At 39.3% G+C, this 18,621-nt stretch overlaps 1 protein-coding gene across 3 annotated transcripts in view; it reads right to left on the bottom strand.

Annotated features, from left to right (window-relative positions):
- ANO1 (anoctamin 1) overlaps positions 1 to 18,621 on the bottom strand; it is an 82,174-nt gene that overhangs the window by 10,742 nt on the left and 52,811 nt on the right. For 2 of the 3 annotated variants that reach the window (XM_074842321.1, XM_074842322.1), the window contains 12 exons: positions 16,177 to 16,241; positions 15,475 to 15,609; positions 13,954 to 14,114; positions 10,153 to 10,235; positions 7,397 to 7,468; positions 5,413 to 5,460; positions 4,232 to 4,306; positions 2,684 to 2,885; positions 1,850 to 1,961; positions 1,162 to 1,219; positions 953 to 1,053; positions 350 to 495 (listed from right to left, as the gene is read on the bottom strand). In XM_074842321.1, coding sequence (XP_074698422.1) covers positions 350 to 495; positions 953 to 1,053; positions 1,162 to 1,219; positions 1,850 to 1,961; positions 2,684 to 2,885; positions 4,232 to 4,306; positions 5,413 to 5,460; positions 7,397 to 7,468; positions 10,153 to 10,235; positions 13,954 to 14,114; positions 15,475 to 15,609; positions 16,177 to 16,241 — 1,258 coding nt within the window. The remainder of the gene's footprint in view (positions 1 to 349; positions 496 to 952; positions 1,054 to 1,161; positions 1,220 to 1,849; positions 1,962 to 2,683; positions 2,886 to 4,231; positions 4,307 to 5,412; positions 5,461 to 7,396; positions 7,469 to 10,152; positions 10,236 to 13,953; positions 14,115 to 15,474; positions 15,610 to 16,176; positions 16,242 to 18,621) is intronic. The other variant, XM_074842323.1, reaches the window with a different exon arrangement.

Raw genomic sequence — 18,621 nt, 5'->3', positions numbered from 1 at the left:
ATTTCCAATGTAGGGTGCAACTGATGATAAAATATGCCTCACAATCTCAAATTTATGCCATTTAATCATTTGCATTTGAAATCTGACAGTGATGTGTCACACGACTTGAAAGAAAATATCTAAAATACAGTGCTAGAGTAAGGACTCATGAACAGCAGAGAGCACAATTCATCCCTGAAGCAGCCAGTGGCTGGCTGAAATGTGCTACAGTCCGAGACTATACACTTTAATAATTAAGTTATGCCTCACATCCATTGTCCAACGAATCTACAGTTCAAAAACCTCAGCTCTCCATTCCAATTAGTCATAATAATTATGGTTTAAAATGCCTCCTTTCCACTTCACTCACTCATTTCCATATATTCAGGGGTAAGTCCAGCAAAAGGCTCCAGGTTATAATCCACTTCATAACGCTGTTTTTTTTTCATGTGCTCTTCATGGTCTAAAGAACGCCGACGCTTTAATTTCATGTATCGTATAAATTTCTTCATTTTTCTGGGGGAAATGAAAATTATTCATTTAGTTAGCACGCCATTCCAGTCACAGTGCCCATTTTTTCAGTGATTTTACACTAATAGATACAATAAGCTCCATGCCTATTTTCACTAAAACTGTGCAAGAGCCACAATATGCTAAAAGTATCTGCGATCAGCATATACAGGTACTGAAACACGGTTATAATTCAATCACATGTTCAGTATTACACCTCTTGCTAACTTGTAGGAAAGCAATAGATTGCCCAGCACTTTTCAAAGACATCTGCATTGCTGGATGCAGTTGCAGCACAGATGCAGGTATTTCTGCTACAGCAGACACAGGCTTACTGCAAAAATCTTGCAGGCAGCCCATGAACCATGTTCATGTCAAGGGGCCGTGGATACACAGTGTATCGCAAGCATCGTAAAAACCATGTGTTTTAAAAAAACCAAACAAACCCAAACTCGCTACTTACGGAATGCCAATCTCAAATAAATTGTTCTGAATCAGCTGCTTGCCCAACATGATAATACTGAGCTGGATACACAACTCCATTAGGCAACCGCCTGGAGCACACTAGGGTGGACAGAGGAAATGTCGGTCAGAACACCTGCTGCAGCCCCGTGGCAGGGGAAGCTGCTGCTCCCACCCGACATGATCACAGACAGGGTAAAATGCAATTACCTCTTCCATTCGGAAAGAATGGAAAATGTAGACGTAGTCCCCTGGACGTCCAACAAATCTAGGGCACAATGGTTAGAATTATAAACTTCATATGTATTTTATACGTTTTATATTGATCTCTAAAGTAATTTATGTCAAAGTCTATGCCTCTGAGTGGGACCACCTAATGTTAGTCTTGAAAAACTGAATAATTATCTTTGGTGTTGCTTTAAAGAGTAAGTCCTGTTCACCAAGTAAACAACTGAGTAAAACTGCAAGTCTTGTGTCCTACAACATTACAGGCACATCTTGGCAGAAATCCTCTAAGGTAATCCTCATTTCTGTTGCATTAACTGGAATGTGCCACATGGAGTATTTATTTTAGCGTTGTGCTTTCGTGCTGGTTGCAAGAAGAGAGATGATACTTGCTGTGATATAAAAGTTAAGAGTGGTAAATAGACAACGGTAAACAGCCTGATGGAGGATTGCTTCTGAGTGTACAAAGTTATGTTAACAAAATGGCTTTAACAAATTTGAAACAGCAGAGTACCAGGTCCCTGCTTTATCCCGTGAGGCTGCAGAGCTTTTGGGTCAATACTGAGGAGTTTTTAAACCAGATTTACTTTATCGTCCACTACGGTCTTAGCTCAGTTACAGCTGTCTCATAAGCAGTAAGCTGAAACCCTGAACAGCCTTTTGCATTACTCACCGGCCTTTGAAGAAAGCAACATAGAAAATGGGTGTGTAGGCATTGACAAATTTCAGCAGGAAAGCCTTAAAAATCAGCCGCTCTTCAAAATTCTTGTCAGTTTTTGGCACCTCTGGAACCAATGTGACATGGATAAGAAACGTTAAGGAATTATCCTACCTGGAACATTTCAAGATCTTATAAATGGGGACTCTGGAAAACTTCATCCATCCTTTAAACAAAGAGGTATATATTTATAGCTATATATGTGTATATTAAAGCAGTATGACCTCACTGAATTCAGTGGTCAATCTGCTGAGGATCCCACTGTTCAGATGTGTTACAACAATAATTCCAATTTCATTCCACATCTGGCTGACCTCCATGACAATCATTTGCAGATGGACAAGAACTTATATGAAAAGATTTCTGGACCTGTTGTCACTAATGTTTTTTGGAAATGATTAAAAAAAAATTTTTTTAGTGTTTTTTTGCACTCAACAATTCTGCATTTCTCGACATGTCTTAAGCCAATTAAAAAATGGCAGAAAATGAAAACAGTAATTGTGTGATATAGAAGAGTGAAGCTCAAGATTAGGTATAGGAACTTCTGCTGTATCCCCATCATCCATAACTGGGTTAGTGATTAGCACTACCACTGCTGAAAGAAAAACTTTAAAAACAAGGCCAAATCCATGTGTGCTTTGATATTTGAAGTAGCTGGTTACAATTTTAACCACACATTTGAATTTCCTGGGTTTGCTCACCCCTTTGAAGTTAATCATGAAAGCCAGTCATTTGGGTCCTCTCATTTAAAATCGCCCTAGCAAGTATCAGTTGAGGATTTAAACCTACCAATCTGAGTTAGCCACCTTGCGATGCAGCCGTATACTTCATCCAGGATGATGATGACGACCAAATTGATAATGACTGCGGTGGCAGTGACGGTGACCCTAACGCTTGACCGGCCAGAGGGAGTTGAACTGATTGCCAGTGCCGCTGCAGTCGAGATCCTGTATATTATGACTCCAAACACTATAGCGAACGTCAGCCCAACCTGCAAGTAAGAATAGCGCAGCCTCTTATGAAAGATTTAACTGTAAACACTTTGCTTGGGACTTAGCAATGACCTTAAAAATGGGATCTCCAGGCCACATCCCAAGTCCACCCAATTCTGCATTAAGGCTTCCAATCACTTTGATGAACTGTGGGAAAAGATCCTCTTTTGCTAGTAATTTGATCACTACATGAACAAATTGTTACAATGGTGCCACAATCACATGCAAAAGGCTTTTTTTTTTTTTTAAAGGCACCTAAATGTAAACTACTTGCTTATAGTAAAAGTATTAGTCGGCTTCCTCTCAGCCCTAACAGCAACGGAACATATTCATGGTATTTGCTTTATTATAAAAGAAAGCCAGGGCTGAGGCAGAGGAGTATTTCAGCTTAAGTCTGCACACAAGCCTTCAAATACTGTATTCAGGCTCGCTATGCTGTCTTAATCCCAAACTGAAATTAAATCTGATTAAATCAATGCACTTGCTGGCAACATAAAGGTGCACAAAATCTTACTCAATTTTTCATTGCTTAAATAGAGGAATAATTTTTAAATGTGATTCTTATAAGGTACTGATTCTTCAGCTGAGAATATCATATTTACTGCATTTCCATTCTCTGAAAACACAAATATTTTTAAAAAACAAGCCCAAAACAGGATCCCTATACCCAAAAAACAAATTAACTGAGTTAGTTGGGTGTATTCTACCTTTGGAAAGGGCTTAGGCTTTTTTATCCATCTGCCAATCTGTTCCATGTCTTGAATCATTATTTCCTTCAAAATTTGTTTTAAATGCTGATGCTTTATCAGCAAATGGAAAAAGGCTGTTCTCATCATTATTTTACCTTTTTCTTGAATTAAGTGCTCTGTTTGCAATTCTGTTACATGGTATAACCCCAAATTTGACTGATTTATTAAAAATTCTTGCAATCAGGATTGCATCTGGCCAAATCATTTCTTTCAAAAAGGTTTGGTATAAAAATGAGGCCATTCTCTACTTCCTGACTACTTTCTGAGAGGACTCTCTCTACTTTTTAAGTTTTGTCCCATCAATGGTGGTGGTAATTTCCATTTCCATGCCCTCACTTTTCCCCTATCCTATTTAGGTATTCTTATTTCTTTACTGGAAAGAGATGGCAAAGTAGAAATACAAGCTCTTGAAAATATTATAAAATTATATTAGATTATAAAACAATGAAATGGTTGAATTTTTTCACTGGGGGAAAGCCATTGAGAACCACATCAATCTGATAAGGTCTGTCATGGTTTCACTAACATTTCCATCACTTCTGTTCTATACAATGACTTGGTAACATACATTTTGGGTTTTGCTGAGTGATGCTTACCATGAAGATAATGCCAACAAAATTGGTTAAATAGGCTGGAAAACGATCCTTCCATGTCAGCTTTTCTTTATCTGTCTAAAATTTGGGGGGAGAAAAAAACAGTACATTTAATAAAGATGGAGTGTGTGATCTAGCACATGACAAAAACAGAGAGGGGGTGAAAAAAAGGCTAGCAAATACACAACCAGTTAGAAGATGCAAAGACACAGTGTTTACAGTTACAATTCCACACAGGCAAATTGTTTACTCCATATCTAGGTTCAAATTGGTCAAGCGTCTGCACTGTGAGTATAAATAAACCAGATTTTTCTGTATACTTTTTGAAGGAAACATGCAAATAGGCTGTCATAAACCATGAAGTAAGATCTCCTACTGTTAAATATTTTCTTTTGCTTTCCCTAGAAAAATTCTTCTTCTTCCTCTCTCCCTCCCCAGTTAATATTTGCAGCCTTGCAGTTGCATAACTGGTTCCTGAAATTTAGATTAAGTATGCTACTGAGTAACTCCAAGATGAATGCACAGTTGACAGGAAGATCTTATTTTGGTGTGTGATAAGACTTGAAATTCCTTCAATATGAGTGATTTTTAACCACCTGCCTAGCCACATAGTATTCAATGGACCATGCCAATAGGAGTTAAGATGCATACATATAATAACCCTTTATAGGATACCCTAAATCCAGTCAACCAGCCACTGCCTGAATTTGGGTATGAAAATTTCATTTAGAACAGTATTGCTCATCTAACGTCTTCCATAAACTTTGATGCCGGGAATTGTTTCTAAACACCAGAAAATAAACAACAAAAGGAACATTACAGAAGATGACGCACACGTTATAATGAACATAAAAATATTACTCAAATTCTATTTTTATTACATGCACGTTGTCTCAGGGAAGTGCAAGCAACTCTTTCACCACACAGCCCATGCTCCACTGCAAAATGTAACATAAGATTAGCCATGCAGTGCCATTCCCAATGCACAGAAACAGTGTCCCAAAGAGTGCTGAAGAAACAAGAGGAGGAGGGAGAAGAAACCCAGAACTAAATGTGAATATTAAACAAAAGTTCAACAGCCAAAAACAAATTGATTTGTGTCTTCCATAATTACTCATAATTTGAGTTTCTTCATAAGTTTGAATAAAAAGAACCAATTTCACCCCAGCCATGACTGTCTTAACTCTTTGTCTCCATTTGTTTGCTGTCTCTTCTGGAAAATACCGATGCTTCTGATGGCAGTCAAAGGAAACAAAAAAGGGATTGGGCAATATAGCATTACAAAGCACTGCTAAATTAATCTATATACTCTCTACTGACTCAGTGCGCATAGCAGTTTAGTCACAAGTGAATGCTCTATTAGTTTGCTTAAGGCTTTGTGTTTCAGCTTTAGGTTAACATAACAACAAAATATAAACTCTTGCCCCAAATCTTGGGGTAGATCAAGCAATCCTGCAAAGGATATTCCCTCTTTAATTTAGGATTGTGCCCTTCTTTTTCCTTTATGATGTATAACGGATATGCAAAATGTTTTTCCTTTAAAAATTTTTTTTCTTAAATTGCACTTCTCTTTAAAAAATATGAGCAATTTCTGGTTTAACTTTAGATATTTTTTCTTTAAGAAGATTTCCAAGTTGTCTTACAACTGTTGAATTTGAACTTTAACACTCTAGATCCCAATGAAAGATAATTACTGAGTCTTTCAGAAAAAACTCCTTTTCTCACGTTTCCCAAATTAGTAACATCCAAATTGAACACAGTCCCAAAAGTTATAAATAGTTTTAAAAAAATCCTCTCTTAATTGCTCAGCTTTCATACTCCAATATTTGGAGGCCACCATTCATTAATTGTCCGATTACCCTACAGTCTTCCACATTTAAGATCTGAATTCTCAATATACCCAGAAGCACAGCAAGTCACAGGTTTTTAGCAGAATACAATGAAGTCTGTATTCCAACATTGTTTATCCAGTGTATAAGAGGGAAGCAATCCAAATTCTTTGTCTTCTGCAAGGGATTTTAAAGCCGTGCTGTAAGTAAGGTATTGCATGTGACACTGAACTGCTTACACTGGCATCCTATAGATTAATGGGAACATATCACCACCAGCTTTGTAGTATCTTTTAAGAGGGCCCAATAGTACTCAAGTAATAAGCGTGTGACAAAAGCAGACACATTTAGTTTAACACCAGTCCAATCTATGTATGCTGTCTCTTACAGCATATTTCATGTTAATGTGTTTATTGTAGTTGTATTTTCATAGGGTTTTCATAAAATCCCAGTTTAGGGCATGGTTCCACACTACTGTGCCATGGGCAACAGATATAAAAGAGGAATTTCTGCTGACAGGTTTTGTTTCTGCAGAAGTTTTTACTTCTCTGCTTAAAAACGCGGTCATACAAATGGCTGAATTCTTGCAGTTAAGGGTGGGTAACCTCTGGTAGGGTGGAAACCAGCATGTGGGGGAGAAAAGGAGCTTTTTCCAATCGGTCTGCTGCTGACAGACAGTAATAGGGAAGGAATTAGAGCCTTCAGCGAAAGGGCAGGGAAGCTGCTCATAGGGACTGCACCGTCCGCTGGCGAGATGCACGTGCCCTGGGGCTGACTGGCAGCACCTTTTTCACGGCGATGTAGAGAGCAAGTTAAAAGCAGAAGTAAGCGCTACCTTATTCAGTGAAATAAAATGGAAGTTAACTTTTTAAAAGGCAGAAAGTTATCAAAGCTGGAATTCGGCAAGAGAATTGGTGTTAGTATTCTTCACTGATGCTCTAGCAATATTTTTATTTACAAACAGTCTAGCAAGATAGAGAACCTCTCCTGAGAGGCTTTAGGTACTTATACTAGCACAGAATAAGATGTTTTGTTACAGTTTTCTCAAACTTGATTCATTAGCCTACCAGGAGTGCCCCTTCAATCGGGCTCAATCAGCTTCTCTAGGCCACACTCCTGTATCTGATTATTAAAGACATTTCTAGACTTAATCAGGTCTTGTGCACCGGTATACACCAAGTATCCCATGTATGCTTGAACCAAAGACATCTGGAATTCAAACACAATGGGCAGTGGCTCTATTTTTTACCTATTTCTTAGTCTTGGGTCAGTGTCTGCTATAACGACCTTTTTTTCCGAAGTCTTTTATAAGTGAAACAAATGAATATTTTTACCATACCTCTTTATGTTTGTGTTCTTTTCTCAGTGATTTTTCTAAAACTTTAGCTTCATATTCTGCTCTTGGATGATCCTGTGAAATAAGTCATATTTAATAAAAAGCAAAGTTATTTATTTTCTGCATCAGCTATATATGAACTGTTTACATGTCGATTTCCTGATCATTTTCGAGTTTTCTAACTGAATTCTAATTCATTTGGTACGTCCTTCATGTCAACTGATAGTTTAAATAAAAAAAGTTAAAACCTGTATCATTCACAGTTCTACAGCAGCAACTGCAGAATGATCTGGACTCAGTATCAGACACCCACGTGCAATGTTATGTAGATGAAATTTAATACTTGAGAGTATAGAGCACAACCTGCAGATAGCATGGTTCATACCAAGTGACATTATGCTTGGATTTTAATTACCTATCTTTCTGATAGAAATCAGATTTTGCACGTCATTAACTGTAATTTCAGTGATCCTCAGCTCATGAGGGAAACAGTTATCTCCTATAAGTATGCAAAATACTTGGCTTTGAGATTCCAGAAAATCATCAGTTGGGGTCTTCCCCTAATCCTGACCTGGACAGCATCCACAGATTACCCGTGTGCATTGAAGGAGAGGGTGTAGGAAACACTCAGAAGTAAGAGACAGCCAAAAGATTCAGAAAGATTCACGGATTCAGAATTCACAATAATTACGCATTCACAAAAGGTTCAGAATTCACAATTATGCATCGGATGGGAAACGGAACGGAGTTGAAAAAAGTCTGAACAAGTGGAGAGGGGGAGGGTGTAAAGGCAAAGCAATCAGTGGGAGATCTAAAGAAAATCTGATGCTTGAAAAAGAAGAGGTGGAGATCAAAAGATGGCATTCATCAGTAGACATGTAATAAAAAAAGGTAGGAGCAATTAAAAAAAATTGTTTTCCAAACCTTGACTGCCTCCTTCAGGACACCAGAAAAAAAACACAAAAAAACAAGAAAAAAACAAAAAAACAAAAATTTGATTACTGAACTGTTGCAGATCATATTGGATTTATATTTTAAAAATTACATGAAACAAACATAGGTACAGTGGATGGCTAGACACTACCAGAGAAAATCAGTCTACTCATGTTCTACAACATTTATTAACATTATTGTAAGTACTGTATGAACTAGGTGTCCCTAAAAACACCAGAATATGAGACACTGTGAGTTTTAATATATCACTTGAAACCCTGATTCTTCAGCACGATACTAGCTTAAGTTTCGCCCAAATCAGAAATAGGAGGGGCTTAAATTCTTTGCTAAACCCATGACTGTATTATCTAGCATTGACTACTCAAAAGAAAGAATAAAATATTCTTTATTAACAGCTGCTGTTTTAGCTGTGTAAGAGCTCTGAACTCAGACATGAAGGGGATAGACACTGGAAAGATACAGTTAATCCTTTCTACTTTCATGTGTGTTAACAACAAGTTACCAAAAATAAAAGCAGTACAGTATCCAAGAAATAAATCCCTATATTCTCTCCCAGTAAAATAGGTATGAGCTAGCAAAGTGCACGGCACAGGGGCTGCTGGCATAGGGTGCCTAAATATATTACGAGGGGATAAACATATTAGGAGGAGATAATTCAAGCTGAAAGATTTTGGGGGTGAGGGGAACAGTAACTGTGCCAGGCTCATCAAGCTGCATAGTGTTAAACCCAGGGCTGGTGAGGTTCTTCTTTCACGTGAGCAATATTTGTTGTGTATCTATTTAGAACATCTAGAGATATGACAAGGGCGGTCATACTTCTTTTAATAATAACAACAGTAAAAGAAAAGCCAGCTGGCCAGCAAACAAAGCAGCGACCGCCTGTACAACCTGTGGGTCCAAGCTCAGATCCCGCAGTGGGGTTTTCGCAACACAGCTCCTCACATATGATGGGGAAATGGAAGGGACCCGCAGACCTCCGCAGCCCCTGAACTGCAGTACAGCCCAGGGCAAGGCTGCCAGGGCTGGGACCATATTATGGTTTAGGAAGGCGTCTTCCTTTTTTTTTTTAGTGACAAAAGTAAAAACAAAAGGGTGGGATACAGTTTCTCAGCTGGCTGAGGATTTTTTCCTCCTCTCCTTCTAAAACGTCATTGATTTTTAAGACCTTTTTTCATACAGATTTGGCCCTTTTCCCCTTCATGCTATTTAGCACGTTTAGTATAAACCTGGCTAGGGATTTTTATTTTTTTTTTTTATAGTAAATGAAAAAAAAAAAAGCCACCTCCACACTGTGTCCCTCCCAGTGCCCCAAGCCCACATGTCTGGCAATATTTTCTTTGGTATTTTCCAAGTCAGGGCTTGATCCTGCATCGTTAAAGTTAATAGGAATTTTTCAGTGCTTTTTTTACAGTGCTGTAACTTTATCAACTTCAATACATTCATTTCTGATTTACAGCAGTGGGAGATGAATGAGGTCCTTAGTTGTTAGCACCCTGACATCAGCCCAGCAGTAAGGTCTGAGCTGTATATTCCATGCCTACTCTGCTAGGTGTGACCCGACTACACACTTTAAAAAAAATTCGATTTTGTGGCTATACAATTACATTTCTATGGCAACAAGACATACTAGTCATACCCTCGCTATAAAAACCTCAAATAGTTCATGTACAGAGATTTTCCTTTCTTCTAAATGATGGAACCGCCCTAAGAGCGGTTCCCCGTGAGGCAACGTCTATGGGCTGGGGGCAAGGAGCTATCAGTAACGCCACGGTGGAAGTCAAAGAGTCAGAACTGAAGGGACAAACCTCCTCCTCTTCAAACCCAGTCAGGTCCCACCTGTAGTTGAGACGCATCTGTTTTCTCTTCCAGTGTTCCATAAAGGTGGCAGCTGAAACAACAGTTTAACAATTATTTTGACATTTTGCCAAAAAAAAAAAAAATCATATCAGCCTCTGGGATTTGTCTCAGGAGGCATGCTGGCCACGCTCCACTTTGTCTGCTGTGTGTCTTCAGGCTCTCGTCTCCAAAAGGCCTCAGCAGGTGCAGTATCGTATCATATACCGGGACAGGTTAACTTCATTTTTGTTATTCAGCAGGAAGGTCTATCTGGGAAATACTGATGTACTAGGAGTCAACCTTTTTATCTAGGTAAGCTAGAAGAAAGGGCATCTGTTACATCCACAGCTTCGTGTAGAAAGATGCCTACAATTTTGTAAGGGGTATAAGAAAGTCAGACACCCAAACTTATTTAAGTATATGTGACTAATGATATTGTTGGTCTTCATCTGCATATAATTCCATCCATAATTCCAAACAAACCCGTGTACAAGATATGAATGATTTAACTAGACTTGTACTGATGGGATAGTTATTCCCTCAAAGATATCACAATAAAGCATTTTTATGTTGTCAGAATTACATCTGTCTAGTGGTTGTAATAGTATGGTTAGCTCCAGTCATCACCCCCAAACCCAAATGGTCATGCCAGTGTGAAAGCTGCAGGTGGGCAAGCTGTTAAAGAGGAAGCCTTTAAGGGTTTTAATAATTAGAAACACTGCCATTTTCTTTCTGATGGAGAAGACTTTCAGAAAAGAAACCTCATTAAAGCAATTCTTGAGTCCCAATGAATGATCCCAGTCTATATCAGTCTATCTGCCTCTGAGACCGAGCAAGTTCTCAGAGGACATATTTAGATGCTGGGAATACACCAGTGCTGTATAATAAATAAATGATTATGAAAGAGGCAAGTCTACCAAGAAATGGTGTTCCCAGGGGAGTTTCCCGCAATGAGTATTAACAGATGTGCTCAGAAACATTCATATCCAGAAAAACCAGAGGCAGGGAGAGGGTAAGAAAGTTGAACAAAGAGGAAAGGACACCCTCATGACTGGAACCAGGCTAAGGTCATGACGTTCATTCACCTTCCAAGCGAAACTCTCGTGTAAAACTTAAAACTGAGCCTCTTAACAAGCCATAGGCTTCCTGTAAATCGGGATGGCTGTAGCTGTATCCTAAGAGGATCTGTGTCCTGGTCCTGGAATTGCCTCCCCTCTCCCCACCGCAGTTCTCATTCAGGGGTCTGCATCTTCCACATACAGGGAGAAATATGGAAAATGAATGAGACGTCGTTTCTTAGTGCTACTAGAAATCCTTCAGTGGCACGGACTTACAACAATCCAAAATGAAAAGACTGCATCTGAAACACATCCAGCTCATTTCAAAGGCCCTCAGTGAATGTGCCAGGTAGCAACGCGCTGCCGCTTTGCCAAGCGTACCTGCATTTTCATATTTCATTGATGCCCATAAGCATAAGTAGAGCTTAAAAAGTCCCAAAGGTTACTATCCAGATGATCTTATCTGGATTCTCTGACATTTTTAATGCCATTTAATACCAAACAGCCCTGGGCCACAGTCCATGTTTAATGCTGAACTTCTGACTGGGGCCCAGCTCAGTGCTATAGCTGTTTTAATGCTTGTGTGAGTGGAGTTCTCCAGGGTGTTACAATACCATCACGATACAAAGAAATCCTGGCCAAATTTTGCTCACAATAATGCCCCCGAACTTGGGCTAATTTTCTTCCTATGCTAAGGGTGCCCTGGGTCACCTGAGCAGGTTACTTGGGTCTCCTCTGCCTCAACACTTCAACTGTACATGAACCTAATGAAACTTCTTATGTGCAGAGGTGCTCACAAACAGTGCTGGAGACTATATGTGTGCCTACATTTAGAGACAGACAATTTTTGTTGATACTATTTCCTTAAAAAATAAATCACGTTTTATTTTTTAAAAAATTATTTTGCCAAATCCTTTAGAAATGAAATTTGCAATAACACAAATAGAAAACTATGTGGAAGAAGTTCTGATTTTCCCAATTCAAAAAGACCTTTCTGAAACAACATTTATTTTATATGGTATTGTACCACAACAAAATTTTACGCTGACCCTGAAGAACTTGAGGAATTTCACAGCCCACTCCAAAACTATCTCAGATATTAAGCTTGATTTTGTATAGGGCACAGAAGCTGGCTTCTGCCAATCTGCCTTACTTTGCCCAAGAATGTAAAAAAATGGATGGAGGGATCCATAGTTGTTTGCTAAGTAAAGGGAGGCAACAGTGTTACTTTCTGAACAAAGTATTATGTGCCGAGGTCCACGTGGGGTTCACAGTAATGGTAAATGAGGGAGACCGAAACAGATACTTGACTGTGAGAGAATCAGACTATTTAAAGTCTCTGACACCACACCCTGCTTTGGGGTATATCACATTTCTCCCTATATGCTACATGGCAAGATGACCTGTAAGACAGTGATCCCTCCTCTCTGCTACGAAGCTGGTCAAGTTCGGCCTCCCACACTCTCCAGCTTTCCCTCTGAACCTCCCAACTCCCCACTGTTCCCAAAATCCCTCTGCAGGACCGTCCTTGTCCTCTTCCTTATGGTACTTGATAATGAGCTCTTAGCATTGCATCTAAAACATAATTATCTCAAATGGAGACCTTGGTCAAAAAAGCACTTCTCTAAACTGAATTACGTTGAATTGTACTAAAATCAGTTCAGATTAATGTTAATGTAAAAATGGTACTAGAACAAAAACAAATTTGGGCTATGGTTTTAGCATTAAATATAATTCAAAACAGGTTATTTGCTAACTCGCAACAAGGCGTACAGGACGGGCAAACACCATCTTGTGCTGCTCTTGCTGATGCTGGGAGTATGTGGCTATCAAACTTCAAAGCTGGGAGGAATAACACATATTTCCCTATTCTCTGTAGCCCCTCTGTACAGGGCTCCCAATTACAAACATGTGGTTTGGAGCCCATCAGTTCACTTTTACCTTAACAGGCCCTCTTGGCCCAGAGGCTCCTCTCCTCCAGTGCCCATGTCTGGTGCTGGGGTGCCCAAGCAAGGAGGTCCCCATCCCTCCTCCAGCAAGGAGGAGAAAAGCCCTCGATAACCATTCCTGAAGACACTCTCTCAAAGATTTCATAGAGGGTTAATATTTTTAACCAAGTTCTACAGATGTGCCAAGAAAGGTTAAGCGACAAGCTCAAATATAGGAGCAGTCAGCATCAGAAAAAATACCTGTAACGCCACCACTCCTGCTTCCTGGTCTACATGCATGATGTCTGCCTGCTGATAAACTTAATTGCATCTCGGAGCACACTCAAGAATCAATCTTGGTTTGTCCTGAGACACTAAAGGCCATTACACTTCCCTGTGGAGCCCTCCCCGCGACCCCAGAGTACATTAATACATTTCTTCTGTAATGTTCTAAAGTGGAAGCTGGCTCTGCAAATAGATTTTTTTTTTTTTTTTTTGGCAAGCTGTGCAATCCCGTTAATGAAATTTTGACATACCACGCAGCAGTTTTATGACAGATGCTTAACAATTCCATTTGATATTCATCTTGAGCAACTTTTTGAATTTTAGCCTTCAGTCCAGAATATAAATTTGGGGGTGACAGTTTCATGGGAAAGAAAAAAAAAAAAAAAGTTCTTTATATAATTAACTGTCTGAGTATAAATACATTGCTTTATCTCTTCTGTTTCTTCCTGTGGCATTCTAAATAATTAAAAACTTAACATGAAGACATATATCTTCTTACCCCAGAGAGCCATGAAGACTGAGAAGAAGACAGTTGCAGGGTTATCAAACAGATGACTTGCACGAGCAGTCGCACAAGCGGAGCTCATCTTCCAGTAGCTGCATGTTCTGTCACATAAAGGACACATGGTGATATTGTTTCTCTGGTCACACATTTCCATACTGCAACGAAACAACAAGATATGGAAAAAGCATGGTCAGTACGGCTCCATCTTCCATGCTCCCATGAGCTTTTCTCCTCTGCACAGCATCTGTTTGTGGTCTGTAGGACCATCAGGTACCACCCTTCCAGTGCTTCCCAGCTCTTGCCTCAGCGAGCAGCTCTGCCCGAAACCTACACCATCGTAGGGGCTGAAACCCTCATGTGAGGCTGCCATCCCCCTCCATCCCCAGCCCTACTTCTATTCCAGGGAATAAGGACAGCAGTATGAGAGGCATAAGGCTTGATGCTTTTTACTATATGAACTTAGAGTAAAAAAAAAAAATTAAAAATTATTCTTGCTTTGAAATACTAACTACAGCAATAGTTAAGGTACAAGGGAAGTGCTGAGTATCAAGAGACTGGGAGTTCAACCAATTTATCTTCTATGCACTCCATCTGTGAAACAGCAACAGTGACTCTCCCTTTGACTTTCTTCAATTGTGGGAAGCAGTACAAAGCAATCTTCATGAACAAAACGATATCTATTTTTTGATATCCATTATCTGCTTTGTTACTCAGGGCTCATGGTTGTTGTACGAACTATGTAATGTTCATCTACAGCTGATGATGCATGCACAGCAAATAATGCAAAATCATAGGGCTTTAAATACAAAACTTACAAAATACAAAACTTACAAAAAACTGAAAAATAGTAGGACATCAAGATTTTGTTAATTTGATCACAATTTCTTATTTTAAGCATGTATATTCTTGATTCATCTTTATGTCACACAATGCCTTCCTCAGCATTTTATGATGGGAAGCACTAAAACCTATCATTATCAGTATTTTGTTGTTTTGTTTTAACATAATGATCTGAGTTAGGAAAAAAACCCAACACCTCAGCAACTGGCCAAGAATTATTTTTAGTACATCAATGCAAACTCCACAAGTAATATTGACAATAAATGCTAACAATTTAAAAATGTGCTGCAGTTCTGCTGCCCACTCTCAGTCCTCAGTAGCGCTCCATCGTTTACTGGAAGTAGAAACTGGGCGGACTGCAAGCTCCCCAATCCATGCTTCATTTTAAGCAAGCTTCCAAAAGACAAAGGGTGCAGCAGGGTGAGAGGAGGGAGAGCGGTGGGAGCACACTGGAGTCTGGGAAGCGCCCGTTGGCAGACAGACCTGGGGAAGCCATGGCCAGCAAAGATGGATTCGGGTGTCGGGCTGTGGGTGGCACAGGACAAGCCCCAGAAACCAGGAGCCACAGTTTCAGCTGTGCTTGCCCTAGATATTAATGACAAAACATTTCTAGAGAAAGGTAACTTTGAGTTTCTAGTGGCCTCCAACTAGAATCTATTTATTTATTTATTTTACCTTGGTATATTCTCATCCACAGTTGCACAGCCGTATAGGAAAACGATAATCCCTACAATTGAAGCTGGAATAAGCATTTGTGTATAAACTCCCAGCCAGGCAAAATATAGTCCAATCTTCTCTCCAAAGTATTTTCTGAAATACATTAAAAAAAGAAATGAGAGAGAGAAATGTTTCCTATTTCTTAAAATATAACATGGCTAAAATTACAAATCACAGCTGGATTAAGCATGGAGAAAGTAAGATCTGACGACCTGTGGGAATTTTTTTCTTCTCAGAGCACTTTCTTTCTCATGATGCTTGGAGTTAATCCAGAGACACAGGCACCATGAAAGCAAGTCAGTCCAACTAGTAATTTTTTCCCCCCGTGTTCCTGCTGTGTAAACTGGTATCTTTGGATTTTCTGTGAGTTAATCCTCTTTAAAGAGCACCTTATTTTCTTCAAAGAGTCTCAGCTCTCACCACAAGCAAACAAAATTCATTAAAAATATGTTCCATGCAAACTTCCACACTAGGTGGGATATATCGGCGTGTTTTTAAACCCACAGAAAACTCCTTTTCCCCCAGTGAACTTCCCATTCTCCAGAGTTCCCCAGCGTGGCATGGAGGGCAGCATCCCTGCAGGGACACCAGCACGAGCATCGCTGTGCACAGCTCCAGCGCTGCCCCGTGGAAACACGACATCAAGGGCTGAACTCTCACCTCACCAGGTCAATTGGCTGGTATTTATAAAAGACTCCGTAGCTCGCCCACTCCTCACACAGGAGCTGTAAAACAGAAAAGCAAGGCGAAAGCTAAAGCACTGGGTACACAAGTGTTTTCTCCTTTGGTCCCAGCAAACTGCAGAGCTCATGCTGTGGATCCAGTCTCACTGCTTTGTGGTTTCAGCCCATAATCTGCCAATACATGCAGTCTGCATTAAGTATTAAAAACAAATTTGATGATTTGGCATGCTGTAACACAGTGATGAATTCTAGTACATTAAAAGACTCTTCAGCAACTGGACTGATGGATAACTACAGCAGGGACAAGGGAGAGTAGTTCTGATTTTATGATCCATAGGAAGTATCTAGCAGAATGGATGTGAAAGATGAATATGCTTTGATTTACGAGACAGAAAAAAACTAGATTAAACTGGTTTGTTTTCACTATACAAACTATAATATCAGCATCCATCAAGAGGTGCTATGCAGAGGTGCCTCAAAGGCTGCATTTAAGAGTTTTTCAGCTTTAAACTAAAAGAACATGATTTTCACTCATCCTTTTGGTTAGGATATGTGCCAAGGAAAACAATGATCCACATTAGTGATTTATAAAATTGAATTCCTTACAAAAATAGGTTCCTCTGCGACCTTCAACTTGTCCTTTACTTTGTAAAATATATAAATAGCGCTTCCGAGATCTCATTTTTTTCTTAATTCAGTTCAGCTAACACAGTGAACAAGAAATAAGTGTGCATACAAAAGATACTGGAGAAGATGAACTGTGCTTGGTGGACACCCAGCCATCACCTCCTATGTGGGACAAGGGCAAGAGAAGCTTTATATACGCTTGTGTTTCCGTTTACTGCTTCTCTCCCTGCTTAAACCCAGTGACATGAACTTGGTAGCAGGATGTTCCTGGACCAGCTACTGATATTTCAGTGAGATGCTTTGATGGTCACTTCTGTTTTTATTAATTCATCTGACAACAACATAATCTTTTTCCTTTTTCCTCAAATGTAAGAGCATGAACTGATTATTGCCGAGGTATTTCTTTTCATCAAACATTGGGTAAAAATGTAAAAAAAAATAAAAAGGCAGAAAATTTCAGAGCTTGGTTACACAATCCTCCATCGGTGGGTAAGGACTGCACAGCTAGGTCAGCTGTGGAAGAAACTGCACCAGGGAACTGAGACCTAAACCAGTTATCATTACAGGGAGGGCAACATTATTAATCTTGTTCATAGAAGAACAGACCAAACAGGATGTTATTACTTAAATCTGTAGGCTATTTTATCATGAGAAACTTGACAGATGTCAACCTCCTACATCTCTCCAGTGACACACAGCAAAGCAAGGAAGGGCAGACTGGCAGTCCCGCTGCTGCCCCTACCCATTCCTACTTCTCGCATTTTATCACACAGAAGTCATGTGGTGAACAATGTTTCTAGAGCAGTTTTACAATTCTCCTGCCAAATCATTAACACAAACTTTCCAAGCTGGACTGCTGTACTTCTCATGCAAATGGTTAGAGCCATTCAAAAAATACAACTTCTTTACTTTTACAGAAATGTGGCGTCAAAAATATAAATGGACTGTGGATTTTCCCCTCTGTAACCCAAAACCATTAATCTTTATTAGTTTCCTTACAATAGTAAGAGCAGAAACTGAAACCTAAAAGCAGGCCTTTATTAAACAGCAACATTCTTGCAAATTTTATATTTATTCTGCTTTAGGTGTCTTTCAACCGCATTTTCAAAAGTTTAAGGCCAGCTGCCTATGTCTGGGAAACAATTAATGATTTGGGACACCTCAACATCCACGTGCACTAGCTAAGACCCTTCTTTTTATTATTTTTTTACTGCATTTTTACAAGCTAAGTTTGTGCAGGGAAATTAGATTCCTTTCCTGTGATCTAAGCTTGTCAGGCATATCAGGAAAATACTAAGCTAAGGAGATTTTGCATCAGTGCCATGTTTCAGTTTTGTACGACACTGCAAACCAAATCTGTGCCTAAAGCACAAATGAATTATCTCATTTATCCTGACATTTATCAGCCTGATATTCAAAGCACAGCTTCAAAGACATTATTAGAGGAGATCAGCACACTAGCCCTAAATATTTACTTCACGTCTATGCTCAAATCTTTAATTTTGTTGTTAAAAAAGGCACAAGCCTGGCCTAACACTGGATTAGATTACAGAAAGCTTCAAGACACCAGAAGAGACATGCCAAAACACACCAAAAGATTATTTGAGGGAACTGGAAATCAAAAGCCAAGGTAAACATTTCCAAACACACAGTGAACTTGTGAGGTTTGAAGAGTTAGTAATAAAGATGATAATCCAGATGCTTTGAGAAAACATGGACTTTCATCCTATTTTTGGTTGAGCAATGCATTACTTAATAATGAAATGACAGGTATGTGGTATTTTTAACACAAATC

Source organism: Strix aluco, chromosome 16, assembly GCF_031877795.1.
Source record: "Strix aluco isolate bStrAlu1 chromosome 16, bStrAlu1.hap1, whole genome shotgun sequence".
Taxonomy (NCBI): Eukaryota; Metazoa; Chordata; class Aves; order Strigiformes; family Strigidae; genus Strix; species Strix aluco.
This window is presented reverse-complemented; position numbering and strand designations above follow the sequence as displayed.